Source organism: Anthonomus grandis, chromosome 22 (assembly GCF_022605725.1).
Source record: "Anthonomus grandis grandis chromosome 22, icAntGran1.3, whole genome shotgun sequence".
Lineage (NCBI taxonomy): Eukaryota > Metazoa > Arthropoda > Insecta > Coleoptera > Curculionidae > Anthonomus > Anthonomus grandis.
In genome coordinates this window covers 19756810-19779354 of record NC_065567.1, presented here as the reverse complement: position 1 = coordinate 19779354, position 22545 = coordinate 19756810, and the positions used below count along the sequence as shown (strand labels likewise).

The window sequence follows — 22545 nt, the reverse complement described above, 5'->3', positions numbered from 1 at the left end:
GTGAACGTGAATATTACGAATGCAGATAAAAGTTCGTAAGTGCAACATTTTGTTGGACAAGTTTTCGTCTTATATAAGATTTTTCGAAATAAATACCAATACAGTCGAATAAATACATATTATTAACATATTTATTTTCCTATAGGAAATTTCAGCTAACTGCTTTATTGTTATTTCCTAAACGATAAAAGCGCGGTTCTATTTTAGGTTTTTTTTCAGCGACGACCATTTTCGTGCTCATTTGCAAGTTTCCCAAATCTGTCTTTGTCTTGAAACTAGGCCAGAACGATCAATGCCTGTTATTTTCGTTAATTAATAAAGATTTTATTTATAAATTGGTGTAGGTGTATAGCAGCATAACAACACTTGATAACCTTTGTCGAACAGAGATTTATTAAATTTTAATTTAAAAAAGCCAATTTATTTAATTAAATGGAAAATTCGTTGGACACATCCATTTGAATTTTAAATAATAAAAGTTCATTGGATATACACAGTTTTAAAAATGTTCAATAGTTTATCAGTAATAATTTAATTCTTTTTGTTTCAGATACGAACAAGAAAGCAAAGTTCAATTTGTGGTAGATGCTGTTTTTGCTTTTGCATTGGCACTAGACAGACTTCATAAAGATGTGTGCTATGAGTACGAGAATTATGGTGTTTGTCCCACTATGGCACAGTACGATGGTGGCGAATTTTACCAAAATTACATCCTGAATTTGAATTTTACTGGTAAGTTTTTCATCACCATCCTGTAACCCTTATAAATACTAGATAGATATGTAGTATTTTTGTAGGTGAAAAAGTAATTTTCTATTTTCATTGGTTAACATATAATTTTAATGTCATTTGCCCAATAATTATAAGCGTTATTATCAGCACCTCCAATGTACTATGCATACGAAACGGAATTTATCATACACCAGGAAAATTTAATCTATTCTTTGCAACAAAAAGTCGTAAATCTCACGGCGTAGCCACAGTTTGGCGAAAGAAAATTACCTTTTAGAACCGGTTTATTGAGTAATTCATAATCTTTATGAACATGATTATTAAATTCTTAAAAAAAAGTTATTTATTCTTTGACTATTTTAAATAAAAGAATACTGAATTCCCAATTTGTAGGAGGGTTAGCATTGATGGATATTTAATTTTAAGTCACTTGCCGAATGTAGATATGCGGTCGTATAAGCTCGTCTTCTTAAAGCATTCACGCTATTATGAATAAGCATTAAATTCTGAAACACTTCCTATAAGTAAGCAATATTTGTGACTTTAGAAACAGGATCTCATATAAAAATCGTTATTGATCTCAAAATGTCTAAGAGGTATTATAGAGTAACAAATATAATTCATTGATGTAATTTATAATGATTCTGTTAAAGCCTTTGACAGATTAAGAGCAGTTATCAGCAGCATATCTTTTTTTAAGAACTTTTAGATAGTTTGAGTAGTTATGATTTTCTTGAGGAATCATTATTTCACTTTAACGGTTAGCTGTTTTCAATAAAAAGTCAATAAAGTAATCATTTATTTTTTCCAAGCAGTTGAGAAAGTTAGTTTTTGCCCTTAAAAAAAGTCCATAATTGCATGCATTTTAGCTAAATGTATAATCGTTTATTAAAGTGTTAAGGATCTGGTTGATACTCGGTTTACTTTTCAAACGTATATTGATTAAGGCTGCAATAGAGCAATGGATTTACTGGGGTTTGTTATATAATACGTTAGATATACCTGACCTAGTTGCAGCATATTTCGGCGATCAATGCTAGAAATAACTCACTTTTTAATGTACATTGTCACAAAACTAAATATAGGATAAATGCTTCAATTTAGCAAATCAAAGTGATATATTATATCCGTTTTATAATCCACTTTGGAAAGTTCAGCTTTAAACAAGAAAACAAGTTTTGGTACCCATGTATGTGATTTAAAACGTAATTTAAGTATCTATTTGTGTGACAATTTAACTCTGTAAATAATAAAGCTTTTAGCCACCCTATATGTGATACTTTCCTACCCCTAATACTTAATAGTGTATTTTAGTTGTTACCACCCTATTATATGGCTCTAGGGATGAAATAAAAATTTTAACCGTCGATAGTCTATTAAATCCCAAGGCATATGGTACTTAGTACTTTTAGCTCTATCATTAAAGTAGCATATAAAGTCTGGCAATATTTTATACGTTTTAATGGCATATTAATTACTTTTTTAAAAATATAAATTCTTTAAACCTACAGAAGTCAAATCTGGCCCCGTAAATTAGGTAAAACAATTAACTAGAAAAACATTTCCTGCAAACATTTAAATTTTGGAGCATTAATTACTTACCAAGAGCAATTGTCAGTGATAAACGCCTATGGTAAACGTTATATAATGTAAAATAACTTATGCGGGGTTGTGCGTAAAACTAATTGTCATACACCAGTATAATGTATTTAGGGGTAGAAATATTACAATAATTAAATGAACGAGGCCTTATGAATGATTTATTAACACCATTTAGGTCCCCAGGGCAATAAGAATTTAATTTCATACCACCGAAGTAACTTATACTAAGAAATAAGCGTTTCAGTTTTAAAGGTTCAAGTATGAATTAATACTTAAAAAACATTTAGGCCTTACTTTATCCAGAGTAGTAAAACGGCGTCGGTAAATTTGCTTTTTTGGTCTTGCTACGAACGTTTTCTCGTAAATTTTCTACACGCTTTAAGGCCTATAAAATTCTATTCTTGGTTAAAAGGAACCGTAGAGTTAAGTGTGCGGTTTAGTTTTACTAGTGCAAAGGTAGAAGTAAGCAGATCTCTGTTTGACCTATTTCGGCTTAAATGATTTATTCGTTTATAGTACATTGCTACCGACAATTCTTTTTTTAGCTTTCAGCTTTATCTAACAGAATATGCGGATTCTTTTTGAATTAGCGATAATGGGGAAAACAATATAGTTTGTCTTATTTAGTAAGTAAAAAATTCTTACTAAAAACGTCTCATGTAGAGGGTGGTTAATTAAATTATGGTAAGACACGGTTCGTATTTTACTGTAGAAGCAAGGGAGACGCACGCGCACATTTTCTTTCTCTCTTCCTCTTATAGCCAGTGCATGGAATATATATATATATATATATATATATATATATATATATATATATATATCAGTCAGTAGTTCGTTTGCGAGTTTGCTAGCGTTACGCGAATGGTGATTTCATAATTATTTCGTAATTTCATTTTGTTCTTCAACAATTTTATAAATTAATTTTTGTTGTTCACTGTATTAATTATTCTACGTTTAAAGTGAATAAACTTATAAATTCATCTTAAAGTTCATATTTTGTGAATTTTCGGGTGAATAATAAGAAACTATGGCAGAAAGTGATACAGACTATGAATATGAAAGTGGTGCTCCAGGACTATCATCTAAGAAATCGTGCATAAATATGCATATTAAGGAAACTAAAGAAGTTTTACTTAAGTCGTGTGGTCTCAAGCGCACTATTTTTTTTATTGCTATTTTACGTTAATATATTGAAATAAATACATAAATATACCTGCCTGTAATGACCTGGTTTAATTTTTTTAAAATTGTTATATAAGTTACTTGTTAACACGGTATGTATTAATTTTCATAGATACTGAAAGTTCAAGAAGAAGCGCAATTAAAAAAAATATATACTGAAGACACGTAATGGAAGTAAGCAACAGAATCAGAAACGAAAATCAAATTTTTACAGTTGCCCAGATAAATTCTGCCCGCAATATTTGTTTTTTCCATATATACGGATAAATCTGACTTTTTTTAACTTCTAAAATGATGTTAAGAGAAAAACTATAATTACATATAAAGGAAAAGGGTGTAGATTTCATTATATTGCAGCATAAAAAAATATTTGTAAAATAATATATAATTTAAAAAATCACAGTAAGTTGTTACACCTTCAAACTCGGTGTGTAAATAACAGATTATAAAATACACCATATATCTCAGAGACTGAGATAGAAGGAAGCAAATGAAAATTATTTGAATATTTATGCCTTGTGCCAAATTAGGAAGAATTCATTTGCAAGTACCGTTAATGAGAAATAACTCAAATTAGACGTTACTGAATTTAAGTTTTTAGTTAAACATTATAAAAATATTTTTATTAACATCTATAAATATTCAGATTCGAATAAGGAAAGTATTGGATATAAAGAAACAAAAGACGTAATGAATTATATTTAAAATGGGATTATTTTGTAACTTGGGTTGCAACAGATCGTAGTTTACTAAGGGTGATAAAAAACCCTCAAAAAACTTTCGCTCATTAGAAAATATACAGACTACCCTAATTTTCATCTTTTCTACTTCTTGTTATACCATTGTTTAATAAAACTTTCTAAACAAGCATATTTCACTAGCCGCATTAACAACTCTTCTAATAAATCAAGAGAGAGCTGGGATATTGTGAATGACATTTGAAAAAAAAGTACCTTTCAACTTCTATTTCTCCTGAGGTTACATCAGATAACATTAACAGATTCTTCTGTGGCATAGCCCAAATCCTTTAAAATCATCTTAACCCCACCCTTGATCCTATTACTTTTTTGCCAAGTCTACTGGTTGAATGCTCATTCTTTTTCTTTCATAGAGATCTGATTAAACTAAAGAAAACATTATCTCCAATAAACAACAAAAGTTTGTTGTTGATGGGAGGCAAGTTGCCTGATGTTGCCTTGGAAGTTGGTTCAGGTAATAAGCTCAACCTGGACAACGGATACATTCCGTTTAAAACTAACCAATTGATTTTAATTTACAAAAGTGCAAGTCTTTCTAAAACAAAATAACGTTCTAAGCCGCACCCAGTTTGACTTTTAAGAAAATTCAAATACAACTGATGCTATATAAAACTTCCTTTACAACCTCTATAAGGAAATATCAGTGGAATATCTTTCCTGGCAATGTTTTGCGACCTGACTAACAACTTTCAACAGCGTTAATCATAGGATACTGCTTCGGAAGTTTCAACAGTACAGTTTCAGAGGAGTAGCATTGTCTTGATTCTCTTGTTACCTTCATGGTCACGGACAACGTGTATCCGTGGGCTCTAACTATTCTAAATATGAATATATGTTATAGGACCGAAGTACCTCACCTCAAGGTCTTAGATGCAATACTTTTCCTCCCTTAAATTGATGATTTTGCTGTTCTTGATATACGAGGAGAGGTCGTTTTATTTCCCGATAACACAACTATTCTCTGGCACAATTCCGATGGTAAGGTATTACTTGCAACAACCTCCGGACCCTTGACCTCCGGAGGATAAAACAGTCGTTTGACTCAAGATTTTTGTGTTTCAAAGGAGTACAAGATGGTGTAGCTATTGACAATAAGCCGATAGAACAACATGCAAGCAATAAATTTCTTGAAATTACTATACACTGTGAACTGAAGTTTGAGGTGCACATAACTGATATTGCCAGCCAATTATCTTCTAGTTATTACGCTGCGAGTTTGATTTGTGAGGAACTTAGGTCGGTAATGGGGAGATCTGTAATTTCGCTCTTATCGAGTCACAAAGCTTGAAGTCATTTGGACAAGGTCTTCTTAATACGACTTACCGAAGACAGCTCGACGATCACCGCTTCGCATCAACCTTCCTTAGTTTATTGGAAGTGAAACTCTCGTTTTCTGAGCAGTGTCTTCTTATGTGACTTTCTTTGCCATATTTGCGTCTCTCATACTAACTCGCGGTCCTGGCGTCCTCCATTAACCTCCTTCAATGATCCGCTTGACTAGTTCCTCAAAGTAGTCCTCGGCTGGAACTACTTTTTGGATTCGAGCCTAGCCTTGGTTACTGCATTTACTATAGCTTGAGCGGTTATATTAGTAGGAAGAACTGCCTAATTTCACCATCAAGGAGTGCATCTAGAAATGCTTAACTGCCAATCTGACAATTTCATAATCCTTGCGGAGATATCTAGATATGCCAGTCGAACCAAACGTGCAATATAAGCTTCAAAATCTTGAAAAGGACTCTTCTGACTTCTGGCACCAAAAAGTTCACTAAAAGGAATGTTTTGAGATTCGCCTTTTATATTTATAACGATGGTAGATAAATCATATTTTGGCCAGAAAACCCGACATCAATTTATTGTTTTGTTTCTCACCTGTTCAATGAAAATTCATGCAGAAATGCAGGACATTTTCTAGAAATGACAGATTCTCATACTGGTTAATGATGGGTATGTTTTTCTTTTTCTAAAATTGGAAAAAGAGTTCGGTGACTTCGTGAAAGCATTTGGCCGTGACTATTCATGGACATAGGACCCATTAATAAAACGATGATGCAAAGATGCAGTACTGTATTCTTCCTTCTCTGACCGAATAAAATAAATCATTTTCTTCATAAAATTTACCGACGGATTTACGTTTAATATGAGGAGTGAATTAAAAGTGAATATAGAAATGCTGAACAGTGGCTAAAAGGCATATTTCTTGGTAGATAGATTGGTCTTCCAATTTAGTTTTCGAGCAATATAACGTCAACGATGACTTTCCTAAAATGACAGATGCCATGTCGGACCATGGCACCTATTTTCGGGGCAATGCAACTACCAGCTATACAAACTATCTTATTCAGATGCTGTTTATCATACACAAGGGTGCCTTAAGATACATCTGTAAGGCAAAACCTGGAGACTCCTGCCAAAGTTTGATCAAAAAAAATATTCTAAAACTGGTTTGTCTTTATATACTTGAACTCACCAGTATAATTCACAAAAATCCTCATAATTTATTAATAGAAAATCCGTGGGATCACGAAGATATCAGCAGACTCTGGCAGATCAATTTGCATCTACCTAACCCCACATCATTATTGGTCAAAAAATCTGTTTTGTTACAGCCTTTCGGAGCTTTACAGTGATTATACATATTATGTGCGTTTTCCCTGATTTTATTTTGGATGGTGCTTTATATTTAAAAAAATATATAAGTATGTGTATTTATAAATATTATTGGTTGTCATCCACGCTGTAAACAATTTTATTTGTAGAATTTTAAAATTACTGTATGAATGAACCATGTATTTTTCTTTTTAAAAAACAGCTTCTGTTGTAACAATAAAGCATATTTTGATTTAATTTAATTTGATATATCCTTCTCTAGGTGACATAATATTTTGTTCCTAAGTTTACTTCTGACAAACTTATTACGACATTAACTTAATTTAAATATATAATATTATGTAAATCAAATAGAGGTAAGCTTACGGTGAAAATGACTTGTGAGAGAAAAGGGCGTATCAAATATGGGAGTATGTTGATTTATTTCTTTGGCACCTATTTTTTATTTAAATAAGTGTGAAATCTTAGGATATTTAAATAACACAAAGGTAATAGAAATCAAATCAAAAGATCGGGGTCTCGTTTTTTAAAATAATGAAGCTTCTACTTCTCGACTTTAAAACACTAGTAGATTTTTATAAATGACCCAAAAAAACACGATTTTACCGAAATTTATGACTTCCAAAAGTACTTTTAAAAATGTATTAATATAAGTCAAATTTATTAAAAATCATTTAAATAATTAACATAATAATTATAGAATGTTTGACTAATATTGGACACCAAGTATACAGGGTGTTCGAAAAATAGACGGAGATATTTCAATGGGTGATTTCTTGTAAAAAAATATGAGAAAAAGTTTCTATAAACATGAGTCCGGAAATGCACAGTTTTCAAGATACAACAATACAACTGACTAAAGACAAGCGAAACCACTGAAACCACTTCAATAGCGAACACCACTAAGTACTAGTTTCCAAGTTAAATTTTAATTTTTAACCATTTAAATTTAAAAAAAAAATAATAAAATACCATAAAATATCAAACTTTTAGTTAAACGTCGGTTCGACTAATTTCAATTTTGATCCAGGAACTTGACCGCAATGTAAGTTTCTTATAGAAATTTAATGTTTTGGATGGACGTGGTTTTTTTTTTGTATCTTAGGCATTTAAAGATGTTTTTTATTTTATTATCTGCACTTGATTTAATTTTTTTTATAAATTTCAAATATATTTGCATATTTTTCAGTATATATAAGCAACTTGATATCTATTATAAGAAAAATTCCTTAAAGTCTTTTTTAATTCTTCAGAAGAGTTTTATAGAAATTGCAGTTAAACAAAATATTTGCATAGCATGAAGAAACTCCCCACAATTTAATCCTCCCCTTTTAATAAATAAAAAATAATTTTTTAGAAGTAGTATATTATACTCACCCGAACCTCTAGAGACTCTTTTTCTATTTATTCCAGATTTGGTGGGAAGTCCAGTGAAATTTGATAAGCACGGTGATGGCCTTGCACGTTATGATATTCTAAACTACCAACGCTTACCCAACTCTTCCGGATATCATTATAGGGTAAGTATTGAATTTAAATATTTACCCAATTTTATATACATCAGTTATATCGCGACGTAAGCACTTATCAGCAAAAAAAAATTAACTGGAGCATTAAAGTTCCATGAGCGTTACATCACTTAACACGAGCAATGAAATATTTAAGTGACAATTTTGTTTATCCTCTTCCCCCCCTAGGGCTTTTACAATTTCATTACAAGATACGTTATCCCCAAAAGGGTGGTTTTTTTATTTTGCTCTCTCCTTTATTTGATCATCAACACGTTTAAATTTTTTTTTTCATTTTAAGTCCTTAGGGAGTCATGTAAAGTAATAATTTTCCTTTATAAAGAGCGTTAATCGAATTCTTCCTGGCATTAAGAAGGAATACATAAATAAATGATTTCTTTAAATGATAATTTTTATTTTTTAAATTTAGTTGTAGATAATTTTTCCTCGGCCGACTTTTACAATAAAATCTAACAAGGACATAATAGAATAATTGTCACATTTATTATTCCCTATATTTTTCCTAAAAACCTTTTTTGAAGGAAACGATCTTGGTAATATTTAAATGTAAGTAAACTGGTGCTGGTCACGAATCCTTTAAGCAGATTTAAAATATTTCACACAATAAATCCGCATCGCAGGAAAAAAATTCTGGTAAATGCTTGTTGGTTCTTTAAAAGGATGTAAGAATACACTTCTTCTTATTGAAAAAAAATAAATTTTCTCGCTGTTTTCCTTTATACACATTTTCCAACAACAGAATATGTAAGTGAATGTAAACGGCTTTAACATAGAGCCTTAAAGCGAATTATTGAAATTAAAAACTAGTAAAAAATATACAAATATAACATAGTCAATTTGATCATAGATAATATTTTTTCTCTGTAATTTTTTTTAATAATTATTTTAAAATATATGATGGTGGTAATTATTTTTAAATTTAAATGCTTTACTTCAGAGCTGGAAGAACATAACAGAAAATCCAGATAAAATTATTGAAATCAATTGATGATATTAAAAAACATTTCAAGGTTTTCGCTTTTTAATTCTTATATCCCTATCTCAGTTTAAGGTATCATAACGAACGGTGACTAAATTACTGTTTTTTTTAATGAAGTTTTTTTTATTGTTATTGGGTAAATTACGCTAAAAAACAGCTTTTAGAATAGCTGTCTTATGGTTAAAACCTTTGGTGTACCACCCACCAAACAAAACTCTATTTTATTCTCGACGCGTGTTTCGCTACCGATGTAAGCATCTTCAGGAGAAGATTAACTAACCTAAACCTACTCACAAGTGGCCTTGTTTGATTTTTGAAAATTGCTAAATTTTTGATTGTTATTAATTGGTTTGAGTAATTTTAAGTTGTCTTTTCGTATAAAGTGGCCAGTATTTAAAGCATGTTTAGCTAAATTTTTCAACTCTTCTATATTTTACACGAGCTACATGTTCTTTAAATCTAACATTAATTGATCTCCTTGTTTGTACTAAGTACTTTTTATCATAATCGTTACAATGAATCTTATAGAGCCCGAATTATTCATTGGCTTCATTTTATCTCTTGGGTATCTTCATAGACTTCTTAACTTTGATAGACCATTCTTAGAGAAAAAACCCTATCAAAAGCTTTTCTCAAGATAGGACCATATGGTATGGCAACGAAAATTGGAGGAAATGGTTAGAGTCACTAGTTATGTATCGAAAAGTATTTGCTTCTTTTCTATATATATATAAAGTTATATCAAGTTATTTGTTTTTTGTTAAAAGGTAAAAATAATGGATTGAAAACAGCTATTACACATCCTTAATATATAACTCGTGGACAGTGTTGGAATGTACTTTTTGAATTTAACTCAAAACGGTTGATAAAGAGCTCTGCTAGAAAAGGAGAGAGGCAAATGCCCATGGCTGTACCCTCAATTTGTTCATAATACGAATTATTGTATTGACAAATATTTTGTGACATGCAAAGTTTCGTTAATTTAATTATTTCTCGGATATTATTGCAACTATTACATTCCAAAAGGTCAATCAGATATTCCAAAGTTTCTGGCATAGGAATGCTTGGAAACAAAGAAAATATATTCAATTTGTATGAAGATGTGTCAATGGCAAACTGTAAATATAATGATTTATTAAATGTGAACGTAAAAGAAACATTTTTGTCATTCGTTATATTGTTAGAAGAAGCCTACATACTGTCTTTTCCTAAAAAGAAATATCGTGTAAGAAATGACTAGCAATGAGCTTATAGCAATAAGAGACTATCTTAGCTTTCTTTTATAACTTCAAAAACAGTATAGAGAAGCTGACATCAGAGAAGCATATAAAGATGATTCTTGTTGAAGTCTAATCTTGCAGTAAATCACGCAAAAATTAAAGCGAATGACAAAATGATTTCTACCTCAAGTAATCCAGCTAAAACAATGTGGAAAATAATAAATTATCATCGTAGGTTAAAAAAATAAAACATAGTTGCCAATATTTCTCCAGACACAATTAATGACTTTTTCACAAGCATTGCTTCCAGCTTATCAGGAAACCTACCAAATGTAGATTTGGCTTCTTTGAGTTTTGAGTGCAAAAAACCACCAATTAAATTTTTATTTCCAGAAATAAGGTACAAAGCAGTAAGAGATGATATTGGTAAATTAAAAAATTAAAGCAGGTGTTAGGAAAAACCATTAAATGGTCTTATTACAATCCCTCTTATCAAACTAATGAACGTATGTTATAGGGAAAACATTTTTCCTAGTGTACTTTGTCCAATTCCTAAAAAAAGAGATGTGGAGTTGCCCGCAAACTACAGAGCAATTTTATTGCTGCCTCTTGTTCTGTTGTCTGCTCTTAGATAGTTAAAAAGTCCAAGGCCCTACCAATGGAAGGATATCTTGAAAAAAAATTATCTATTATCAAATAATCAGTACTACAACTTTGGGCATTTTAGGTATCTTATTTCGGAGACTTTTCAGAGTGATCAATATTGTTTGTCCTCTTATGTGAATTGAGTAAGGCATTCCATTGTCTCAATCATGGGATCCTATAAAAAAAATTTGAAAAGTATGAATTTTCTGTGAATACAATTGCACTGCTGAGGTCATATTTGCAGGACAAAGTCCAGAGTGTCAGGATTGGTGACGTGTCCTCAATTGAAAGAGTATTAAATATTGGGGTTCCTTAAGGTTCTGTATTGGGACCACTGATTTTTTTTATCTATATAAACGATCTAACCAGTTTAGACCGATCGCTGAAATGCAATCTTTTTGCTGATGATACGATCATGTCTTGCAGAGCTGATACAGAAGCTGTGGTGCTTAAGGCTATGTAGACACAGAAGAAGGCAGGCAACAAACTTGTCCTCAACAACGAGAAATCCATCTCACTGCGAAACCTAAGGGATGTAAATGTTGCAATGAATAAACTTCTTTGAAGACAACATATTAATGTACTGTGTATAGAATTAAGCAAAAATCTTTTTCTTCTTAAAAATCTTTCTAGATCTCCCGTTCAACTTTAAGAACTGCTTACTCTACTTTATTTCATTCTCATCTCCTAAATTCCATTCTCATATAAAGTAACACAACTGATGCTGAGCGAGTTTTTTCTATGCCAAGAAAAGCTCTTAAGGCAGGTCTTAACTTTAGGGATGATTGTCGCCATTCTTTTAAGGATCCTAAAATACTTACAGTTCCTGCTCAGTATATCCTCCAGAATCTAAGATACCTACAAAATTGTTTTTAGAATTATAAAACCCGTAATGATACCCTCCAGTATGAAACAACAGAAATAATCTACAACCTTTGGGTTGGAGGCTACGGAGGTGTCATAAAACTTTTTAATGTTTTATCACCTGACATTGAAAACTCGAAATTCTTAAGTTTGGCAGAAATATAAAAGAGGTTCTATCATCAACTTGTTTAAGATCTATTGCTTTGTTTCAAATAACAAGGTTTTCCTTTGTCAGGTTTTAAATATAAATAATATTTTTCTCTCAGTGGTTTAACAATATTAGAACTTGATGTGTTTTTTGACTTGGTAAGACTTCTTGGGATTTGGTTGCGAATCGTTTTTCTAGGAATTCCTTTTAAAGACTCTATTATCAAAGTTATTATTTCTTAATTTCTTTAATTTTCAACAATATTAATTGATTTTTCTTTTTGTGGTTTATCTTTAGAACCCAACTTTTTTAGTTTTTTATTTGCTGATATATTTGTCATCTATAAATCACTCCATGCATACTCTAAACCAGTTTATCTAAGAGTGAGTTTTCTAAAAATTGTGTGTGCTTCTAACTCTAAAATCCTACGTTTACTATACAATAGTTTGATCTCTAAGTTTATCATTTTTGCTGCGCAAAAACTTCAGCCATTTTGCCAAAATAAGATTTCTTTTTAAAAGATACATCAGAAATGTTTGGAAAGACTGAAAAGTGTTTGCAAGATTTTAGAAGCCAAACATCTGCATTAATTAATTTTGTTAGCGAAACACGTGTCGAGGATAAAATCAATGTTTTCTTTAGTTGTAAAACTGTTTTGTAATTTCAGCTTTTACAAGATCCAGTTTTTATTTTTAGCAGTCAATATATAAATTCAGATATTATTGGATATTAACTTCAACTTCCACTTCAACTTCAAAAGTAATATAGAGGTATAGTTCAAATATAAAATATTCGATTGCCCAGATATCTTTCCCTTTTTTAAACTGACTAAATTGAAATATGCAATTTTTTCCCGCATAGTGGCGTATTTGGTACAATTTCGCAGTTCTCGATAAGATTGTAAACGTGAGTCTCCTTTATCTTTCAGGTAATTATTATAAGCTTTATCCCGCAATTTCATTAAAAATTTAATATTAGGAGTATTACATATTATATGGTCCATTTTCTCTTTTAGTAATTTTTTTTGTGAATAACAGAAGCATGATTATTGATTAAATTTAAAATGTTGGAGTTAAATAATTCTAATTTTATATTAACATCTCTTACGTGATAAATTCTTCGCATGGCAAACAATATGCATCTAATTCAAGGGTATATAGTTTCTATATTCCAAATACCTTTCCCCTACTTCAACAAATAGACCGAGCTTGGTATTGCTTTAGTGGTTTTGAGGAAAAAATTACTATTTGATATAATTACATCTAGAACAGTGTTGGTTTAAGCATTAATATTTCTCCGAGTGGGGTCTGTAATATGCTGATTAAAATTAAGTGATTGGAGTAAAATGTAAAATCTTGATCTAGAGTTACTTTGCTGTAGTAAGTTAATATTTAGATCTCCTGTGAGAATTACGTGATAATAAAAGGGTACTGACAAATTTAAAAGATCTTCTAAACTATCCCATGAATAAATTTATATCACGAAAAATATGAAAAAAACCTAATACTATTAATATAGCAGGCAATTTGAAACAATCAAATAAGTCTCAGGAGTTTGTCACTCCCTTGAATTTCAGCATGTACAAATTGATTCCTTCCCACACGTAACATCAATAAGCATTTAAAACGGATATTGGAGAAAACTAATTACTTATTGTATTTCAGGTGGTGGGAAAGTGGTTCAGCTCCCTGGAATTAAATCACGACTTTCTAATATTCGACCACAATATTACAACCGCCCCGGTTTCCGCCTGTTCTTTGCCCTGCGATGTCGGTATGATAAAGAAGCAACAAGTAAGTTCGTTAAATACTCATTTGACCGTATAATCTACCTTAGCACGGCAACTCTATATTTATTTATGAAAACCGCTTTATTATATGTAAAAATTTATAAAAAAAAAGTTTTTTAATATTTAGTAAGAGGATTAAGCATTTAGGTTAATGAAACGAGGAGGAATTAAGCTAATTATTATTAGCTACTTGTATTTATTAACGAATAACAGAGAAAAATGCCAGGAACGGGTCAGAGACATTCACTTGCAACAATAGAAATACGCCCGCAATGACCCTATTTTCTTACAGATATACCAGAAATGTTTCTGGCAGCGTCCATGTCATCTTTTTCAATCTCTGGATGACATCTTATGTGAGAGGTTTTTGGGCCATTTTAGAATGTCGTATGCTCTGAAAATATTCCACAAATAATTCATTTGAAACATTTATAGCAATATTTCTGAAATAAATCTTCTATTTTATATATACTTGTATAATATACCGGATAACAAAAATTATATCTATCTCTATTTTCATCTCTAGAACTAGGGGTATATAAAAGTGTTTCCTACCTGCAGAAGCAATAGACGAATTTTAAGGCCTTTCTGCTAGAACTAATTTCATTCACAAACACAGAAATTAAACCGTTAAAATTTAAAATATTAAATCATAGATTAATACTTCTATTTTTTTTCTCAATTTTTTCTTCTATATTCGTCTGACATTAAACCGCACCAAAATTAGTAGAACACGTGTGCACCACAGAACACAAATATATAGAGAAGTGGTGGCTGCATACAAACTGATAAATCAGCTAGCGTCCTCTCGCTTGGCAACGGAAACTGTTGTAACTAACTTGACAGTTTGACGTGCCTAATTGGACCAATCAAAATGGTGAAAGTCGTGGCCAAATTAAAGCGGGAAATCAAATTTCATTTAATCTGACAATCTTATCATTTAATCGTAATATCTAAAGCAAACGCCTATTTAAAAAAGGTTACTCATAGAGAAAAGAGCTTTTTTGATTAGGTGTTAGTATCAGATATTGATCTGAACAAAAATAAAACTTTTTAGCTTTATTTTACATATCTAAAAGGGTTCATTTCTGCAAGAATCTATGACAGTGTACTAACAATAGTTCATGACAACCAATTGGACAAATGGAAATAAAACATTTTTTTTCTTCATAATACTTATTATTTAATTTTTCTGAAAAAAAAATTACTTAAAATGATATACATAATATACAATAATTTATTATAACACACAATATATAAATTAGAATTAATCTAAAAATGTTTAAAAGTATTTTATTAGCACTGAACTACCCTAATTTTAAACAGATTAGAAAAGGTTGTCAAAATGTTTGTGCTATTTTCTCATCATACACCTAAAGGCATTATTATTAGGTTAATAATATCCTTATTTAATATGTACTTGTATGTTTCCTAAAGAAAAATTAAACAGATTGTAAAAATATTTAAATTATAATTTAAATATTAATTTTTAAAATTAATTAAAAATTCTATAGCAGAGTATTATCAAAAGAAACAATATATCCTTCTACAAAACAAAATAAACTCTTTGAAAATGAAAACAACTTTTCAGTAGAAACATATATCACTTACATAGTAAATATTTGTTAGTCTCTCATAATAGTAACAACATATTTTGGAACTATAATATTAATAAAAACTTAATTCGAGGAAATCTTTACATAAAATTTATGAAAAAAATTCTTTAAAAAACCCAAGTTGTAAGAAAAACATTAATTCTGATCCATTCCGGGTGCTCAGGTCTCCTAGTCTCTATACCTATGTCTCGTCTCAGTGAACCAAGGAAGTAGTATGATACGAGCATGAAATAAAATAAAAAATACGCAGTGCAAATCTTATAAATCAATTTACTAAATGATACATGTGAAAAAAGGACAAAATAAGTGTTTAAATAAATATGTATTGTAGTGTAAAGCCGCCAGCAGTATCAGCATTGTTAAAGTTTGTGGAGAGACTCAAATGGTATGACAATGACAAATGATATTCTATCAGTCAATGTCAACAACTGTCTGTCAGCTCCCTGTCAATTTTTCCAAGCAAGATGGCCGACATACGATTCCGATTTTCACCATACAAGCTTTATACATGTGGTTTGCACCACGTTGTTGCGTCGTGCTAACAACCCAAAAGTGGCCATTAAACCGGTGAAAACGACAAAAAAACGCCATCTGTGATCGTTCATAGCGTCACTGCAGCTAGTGCTGCCAACATAAATCTGGTGTCTTTTAGTTGCCAACCAATAATTAAAAGATAACTGTCATTTTTATGGCGGTTAATTTGAATACATAATTAGATATTTATTTTGGGATAGTTTCGCAAAACATCTGTACAGATTTAAACGAAATGCGTTGAAGTGGTAGTATTATTATATTTTTATTTATAATTCTTAGACGACTATTAGCCAGTAACTGGATATTTACAGTTATTTATGTGCTGCCTATTATATATATATAGATATATTGTTAGCGCATGCGGAATATTCCTGCTTTTTTTTTAATTTAAACAACATTGGATGCCAAACATTTTGATTTTTTATTTTATGTCAGCTAAAACTTTCACACGCGTGCAAAATTGGATTAGTAAAATGTTTCTAGAATATCTTATGAGAATCATAGGAGCAATAATTTACAAAAATCATCTCTAGAATGTACGATAAGTGTCTGAAACATTTGGTAATAAACGATACTTAAATGGTATACAGTAGGCTCGCGTTAATGTGAACTCAAAAAATTTCGACTTAGTTCGCATTACTGGAATGTTCACATTATGGAGATTATATTAAAAATAGCTAAAATTAAAATAAAAAGGAACTACATTGTACTTTATTTATGTTTGTATTTATTTATACATTTATTTATTACAGTTTTAAGCATTATACAAAAGTTTTATTTAAAAAAAGATGTAATTTTTGTTTGCACTTTTTTTTGCGACAGGTTTAAGGCTACAGCCTTTTTTTCTAAACCTTTTAGTGCAATAATGTCCTTTATGTCGATATAGTTTTGATTGTCCCATTGTGTGACAATTTTCAAGGCTGCAAGAGCCTCCAAATGCGTAACTTTTTTTTCTTCAAAAGTTAATATCTCGCAGTCACTATCTTCCGAATCATTGCTATCGAGATTTTTCTCCACTGCGTCTGTATTCCATTCCTCAATGTCTTTGGGATTATAATCAATCTAAAAACAATCATATCTCAATGAAATTCTAAAACTATTACAGACTTTCTTCTTTTAATTTCCAAAAATCAAAAATTAAAAGGAGTGACTAGCACTAAATAATACCTGTTCAATTGTTTGAAGCTATGTAATGGTTTCATTAACTGCAGCTGCTTTAACATCATTTTCCTACATCTCTTTTAGTTGAGCTAAAGGTAGGTCATCCTACTCCAAATTTTTTCCCAAAATATTATTCCAACATTTTGAAATTACTGAAGGCTCTATTTTTTGCCAGGCCATATGCAATTGCATAATAGCATCTCTTAAAGTTATAACTTTTAGGGCCTCAGCTACTCCTTGACCCTTTGATACAATTGAACTGAATAGGCCTTTTCTGCAAAATAGTTTGGTTATTCGCAAAACATTTTGGTCTAATGGTTGAATTAGTGGTGTAACATTTGGGGGCATGTAGACAGCAAAAATGTGTCCATCAAAAGTTTTTAATTCTTCTGCCGGTGGATGCGAAGGGGCATTGTCTAACAGGAGAATGGCTTTTAAAGGAGGATTTTTGCTTTATAAAAATGATTTAACCTAAAAACCAAATTTAGTCTTAAAAAAATTAAAAAGCAAACAAAACTTTCACTTACCTCTGGAACAAAATGCTTAAAAAACCAATTTTTAAAAATTTCCTGCTTCATCCAGGCATTTTTAGTGCTTTTATAGATGACTGGATTATCAAATCCTTTAAAAGATCTGGGTGATTTTGCTTTTCCTAGTACTAAAGGCGTTAGTTTGTGTGATCCTGTAGCATTTGAGCACCCCAAAAGAGTTATTCTTTGTTTAGCTATTTTTAGACCAGGCGCCGTTTTTTCAAAAATTGCAAGATAGGTTTTATCTGGCAATAACTTCCAATATAAACCCGTCTCATCTGCATTAAACATTTGATCTTCACTAAGATTAAGCTGCTTCATCTTTTTTCTTAAGCCTTCAATAAAGGGATTTACAAGGTGAGGCTGCGAGGACAACTTTTCACCTGCAATTTTAAGCAGCCTTATACCATATCGCCATTTAAATTTTTGAAGCCATCCATCGCTTGCATTAAATTTATCGTTGAGTTTTAATTTTCTATGTAAATCTAGAGCCTTTACTTTAAGCATATCACCCGTAACTGGCAAATTTCGTTCACGCTGTTTGGTAAACCATTTATACAGCAAAGTTTCCATCTTGGGGTTTTCTGCAGTGACAAAAACTTATATTAAAATTTTTTCCCGTCCAAAACTGTGAAAATATTAATTAGTCAAGAATTTTATTGCTATAAACAAATCACCTCTACACAACATGTATTACCTGGAATCAACACGTATTTAGAGTGTATTTACAGTTACAAAGCTGGAGAGGAAACGAGTTGGACCCACTTGAGTGGGGGTGGTTTTCCAATGGCAATGAGCTTTTCCCAGTAACATACACAAAACCCCCGGGGCCCGAACACCTAATGGCTACTTTTTTTTGCAAATGCAAAGATCTATGCAGAGCAAACTGTATTTGTGCTTCGTATAATCGAAAATGCGGCATTTTATGTAAAAAATGCAATTTAGCTTGTATGAATGCACCCAGAATTGATTTGGATAAAGTGGAAATAGATGATGAAGTTTAAGTAAAATGTAACCAAATAAGTCGTTATAACTTTTAACGATAAATAGTTATATATTATTGTTAGTTGAAAGCTATTAAAAGCTTCGTTTGTCATTTTTTGGCACAAAAAAGAATATCTACCAATATATAATGTTCCTTATTATTAAGCATATCAATGTTTTTTTTTATTTTTTTTTAATGTTTATATTTCTTTTATAAGTTAAAACCAAACTGTTTTTGTTATAAACATATTTTTGTTTTTAGTGTATTTGTTACAAAATATTTTGGTACATAAATCAAACAAGAAGTAAAGTTACATCCTGCATAACTGCCCTGGCGTATTGGGTTGTGCGCTCCTGTTTATGATCCCTCGTGTATTATTTGCACTGAAGTAGTCAATAAGCAAAAAGACGTCTCAGCAAGTACCATTCTAATTTTTTCTGTTTCTCAAATATCCTATCCATTTAATAATTAAAATAATCATATTCAAAAAACATTTGCTTTTAAATTTAATAATAAAAGTGTAATTTTAGGAGAACATGTTTTCGCTTGCTGTATTTTACGATTAAAAACGTTATTTCCTCAAAAATAATGTATACATTTGCCCGTATACAAGCTGCTCGTTATAATTTTTTCACACCTCTCCATCATCTACATTCTTTGTTTGCTTGTGGAAAACATAATGTTTTGTTAATTTTTAAAGAAATAGTTGACAAGGGCTGCGCTTTTTTTAAGTAAAAAAGCAAACTGCGAACACAGCAATGTTTGGATAAAATTATATCGATTATCAGCAAAAACTCTAAAATGCACTAGACAGAAACATTCTCGTTTGATCCTCTTAAGATATAACTTTTTTTTCAATATTGACTTTTAATCTTTGAAATTTCCCAGGAGTAACAAAAGCGATATGCTTGGGAGACTTTTGTGCTTTTATTGAGTTAGTTTCAATATAAACTATAAACCTCTTGTTGAATTTTTTATTGCATCCAGACTTTAGGAGTCATTGTTTATGTCTTCAAGGCATTACAACTAATTTTTTTATTCCATTCCTGGCTAAATTTATTATGTATGTCATCTAGGCGTTTGAAGACATTCTTATTAGGGACATATTTTATATTATTCTAGTCTTTTAGGTTTTGGGATAACTTTTTTATTTGATTTAGTTTTATTATTGACTTAGTCTTTCGGGGATGTATAATATTTTTTTAAATTTTATTCTAAGAATTTGAATCTTTTCTTCTGGGCAAAAATGTAGGTCACGTAGGTGATTCCAAATTAACCATATGTGGTTGGTCAATAATGCCTATTTACCGCCTAAATATGCCTATTTAAGATAGAGGGTGTCTTACTATTATTACTAATATTGATAATAGATCCTATCTTTTAAATTCAGAGATATAAGAAAATTTAATTAAATATACAGGATGTTGTCGAATAATGTGACAGGAGACATATTTTTTTCTTAAAAGGAACCTTCTATATCATTTTTGGATTATCCGGAAAATTCTAGACATGTTCTATGTATAATACCTATCTTCAACTGTCCACGAAAGCATTACGTTTAAATAATAATAATTACACTTTAGTGCAACATAAATTAATAAATTACATTCCACATTCTTAAGATTTATTTTATTAAAATCCAATAATAATTCTGCAGTATTCTAGATGATCGATAAATTCTGACTGTACGTTTTCAACTATGCCTGATATCAGGCGATTTGTACAGTTCATATTTGATATAACCCAACGGTAGAAGTCAACTGGGTTAAGGTCGGGTGTCCTAGGTGGCCACTCTATTGATCCACGTCTGCCTCTATTGATCGACCGATTTGGGAAAACATTATCCAGGAATCTTAATAATCGCAGCATAGTAGGAAGGCACCTCACCCTGTTGAAATCATTACGTTTGGTTTGGCATATCTGGGTTATTTTAATTAAGATGCAGTGCCACCGGTGCTGAAATCAAGTCATCTACTAAAAACTCATGATAATGCTGTCCTCCGCTATTCCTTCAAAGACATTAAGAATCAAAGATATTAATAATCCCTAAGTATTTTGGTGTTATGAAACCAGGACATTTAGTTTTTATCATTTGAAATGCCAGTCCTATCGGTCTGCCAAGATCCTTAACAGTTCCGGTCTCTCTCCACTTAGCCTCAATTCTACTGATGGTAGGTTGACTAACAGATTCTCAGTTCTGATATTTATTGTTAGAAATATCTTCTTATTAAAGTAAAAATTTCAACACTGAAAAAGGACAAATCATCATTCTCTACTGAAACTATTTTGTATGAAGTGAGTGAGAGAACTGTTGGAGCCAATAACCTGCATCTCATCAGCTAGGTCAGATGTTGAGTGTAATAAAACCAAGGTCGGGGAAGTCCTACTGATTCTGCAGCATGAGATGGCTTCGAAAGTTATACGTGTGGGGATATCAATATCACACCGAGCAAAGCATAAGCCCATTAAAGTTATATGCATTAGTGCTGAAATAGTTAAAGCAAAAAATAAACTCATAGAATCAGTGTTTAAATTTTCGAGTGACCAAACTAAACTGTAGCGTGAGGAATAAAACTGTGCGAAGGAAATTCTGAATACCAGAAAAAGGGCATGTCAAGTGAATCTAGTTATCAGATATTGTAACGGATCAAGACTACAAAAAAAACTCCCAACGCAAAAGCTTAGTGGTGGTGGTGTGCTAAAATTTGTTAGGAGTACTATAGTTTTTCAACGCATTCTTTTATCAGAATCTCGCGTAAAACAAGTTTTTGTTCTTTATCAAATGAACAATACTCGGCTTAATAATAAAGGTGTATATTTACCAATACAGTCACCCAGATAAGTGTATGAATGGCACTGCGAATCTGTTGAGCAGATCTATAAGCAGTACGCCGCGGTGATTTTCTGCTTGTTTGGCGAATATAGTTTGATGTTCTGTAGTTAATGTTCGAATGATATATTTGAACCTGTATGTACCTATTACTGTAGCTTCTGATCCAATAATTTAAAATAGTGTTCATAATTTTGGCTATGAGTGTAGTGTGTTTTGTGCTAAGGGAATAAGGATCGACTTTATAAATGGCAACTATAGGGAAATTAAAAACTTTTTCGCTTTTATTGATTGGAATGAGTCTTTAAATATAAATTATTTGAATCTAGCTACCAGAATATTTTATCAAATAATTGCCATGAGTGTAACCTATTTTATTCACTTGAAGAGATACAGAACATCTGCATTTCCGAAGTGGTTCTCTTCAGAATTGAGAAAGTTAACTCTGCAGAAAAAAAGAGCTTATTTTGTGTATACGCGTGGTCGCACATATCCAAATTATAATAAATTCTCAGATCTGCGAGCAGAATGTAAAAGGCCTTGGGAGCTCTATTTTGCAAGCTATATCAGAGGCTTTAACACAATGTTGCAGGAGGATCCCATATTCTTTTGAAAATTTACTAACGACAGGAGATCAAGCTATACTCTGCCAAATACACTCTATTATAATAATCAGTCTGCTTCAACTGATCAGAATATTACCAGCATTTAAATTTGCAGAACAAAAAGGGAGATATTTGAGCAGTTCATTAAACTTCCCTCAAAACTTTCTCTGGTCCCTGATGGTTTACCGAATTATTTTTTAAAGCAATATGTTTGCACAACAACCTT

The 22545-nt window shown here is 31.2% G+C and overlaps 1 protein-coding gene across 1 annotated transcript in view; it reads left to right on the top strand.

The window, feature by feature from the left end:
* The window catches only part of LOC126748316 (metabotropic glutamate receptor), an 80639-nt gene that overhangs the window by 16663 nt on the left and 41431 nt on the right, over positions 1 to 22545 (top strand). Inside the window, exons 3-5 of the mRNA XM_050457459.1 lie at positions 551 to 732; positions 8298 to 8404; positions 13934 to 14062. Of these exons, the coding sequence (XP_050313416.1) occupies positions 551 to 732; positions 8298 to 8404; positions 13934 to 14062 (418 nt within the window). The remainder of the gene's footprint in view (positions 1 to 550; positions 733 to 8297; positions 8405 to 13933; positions 14063 to 22545) is intronic.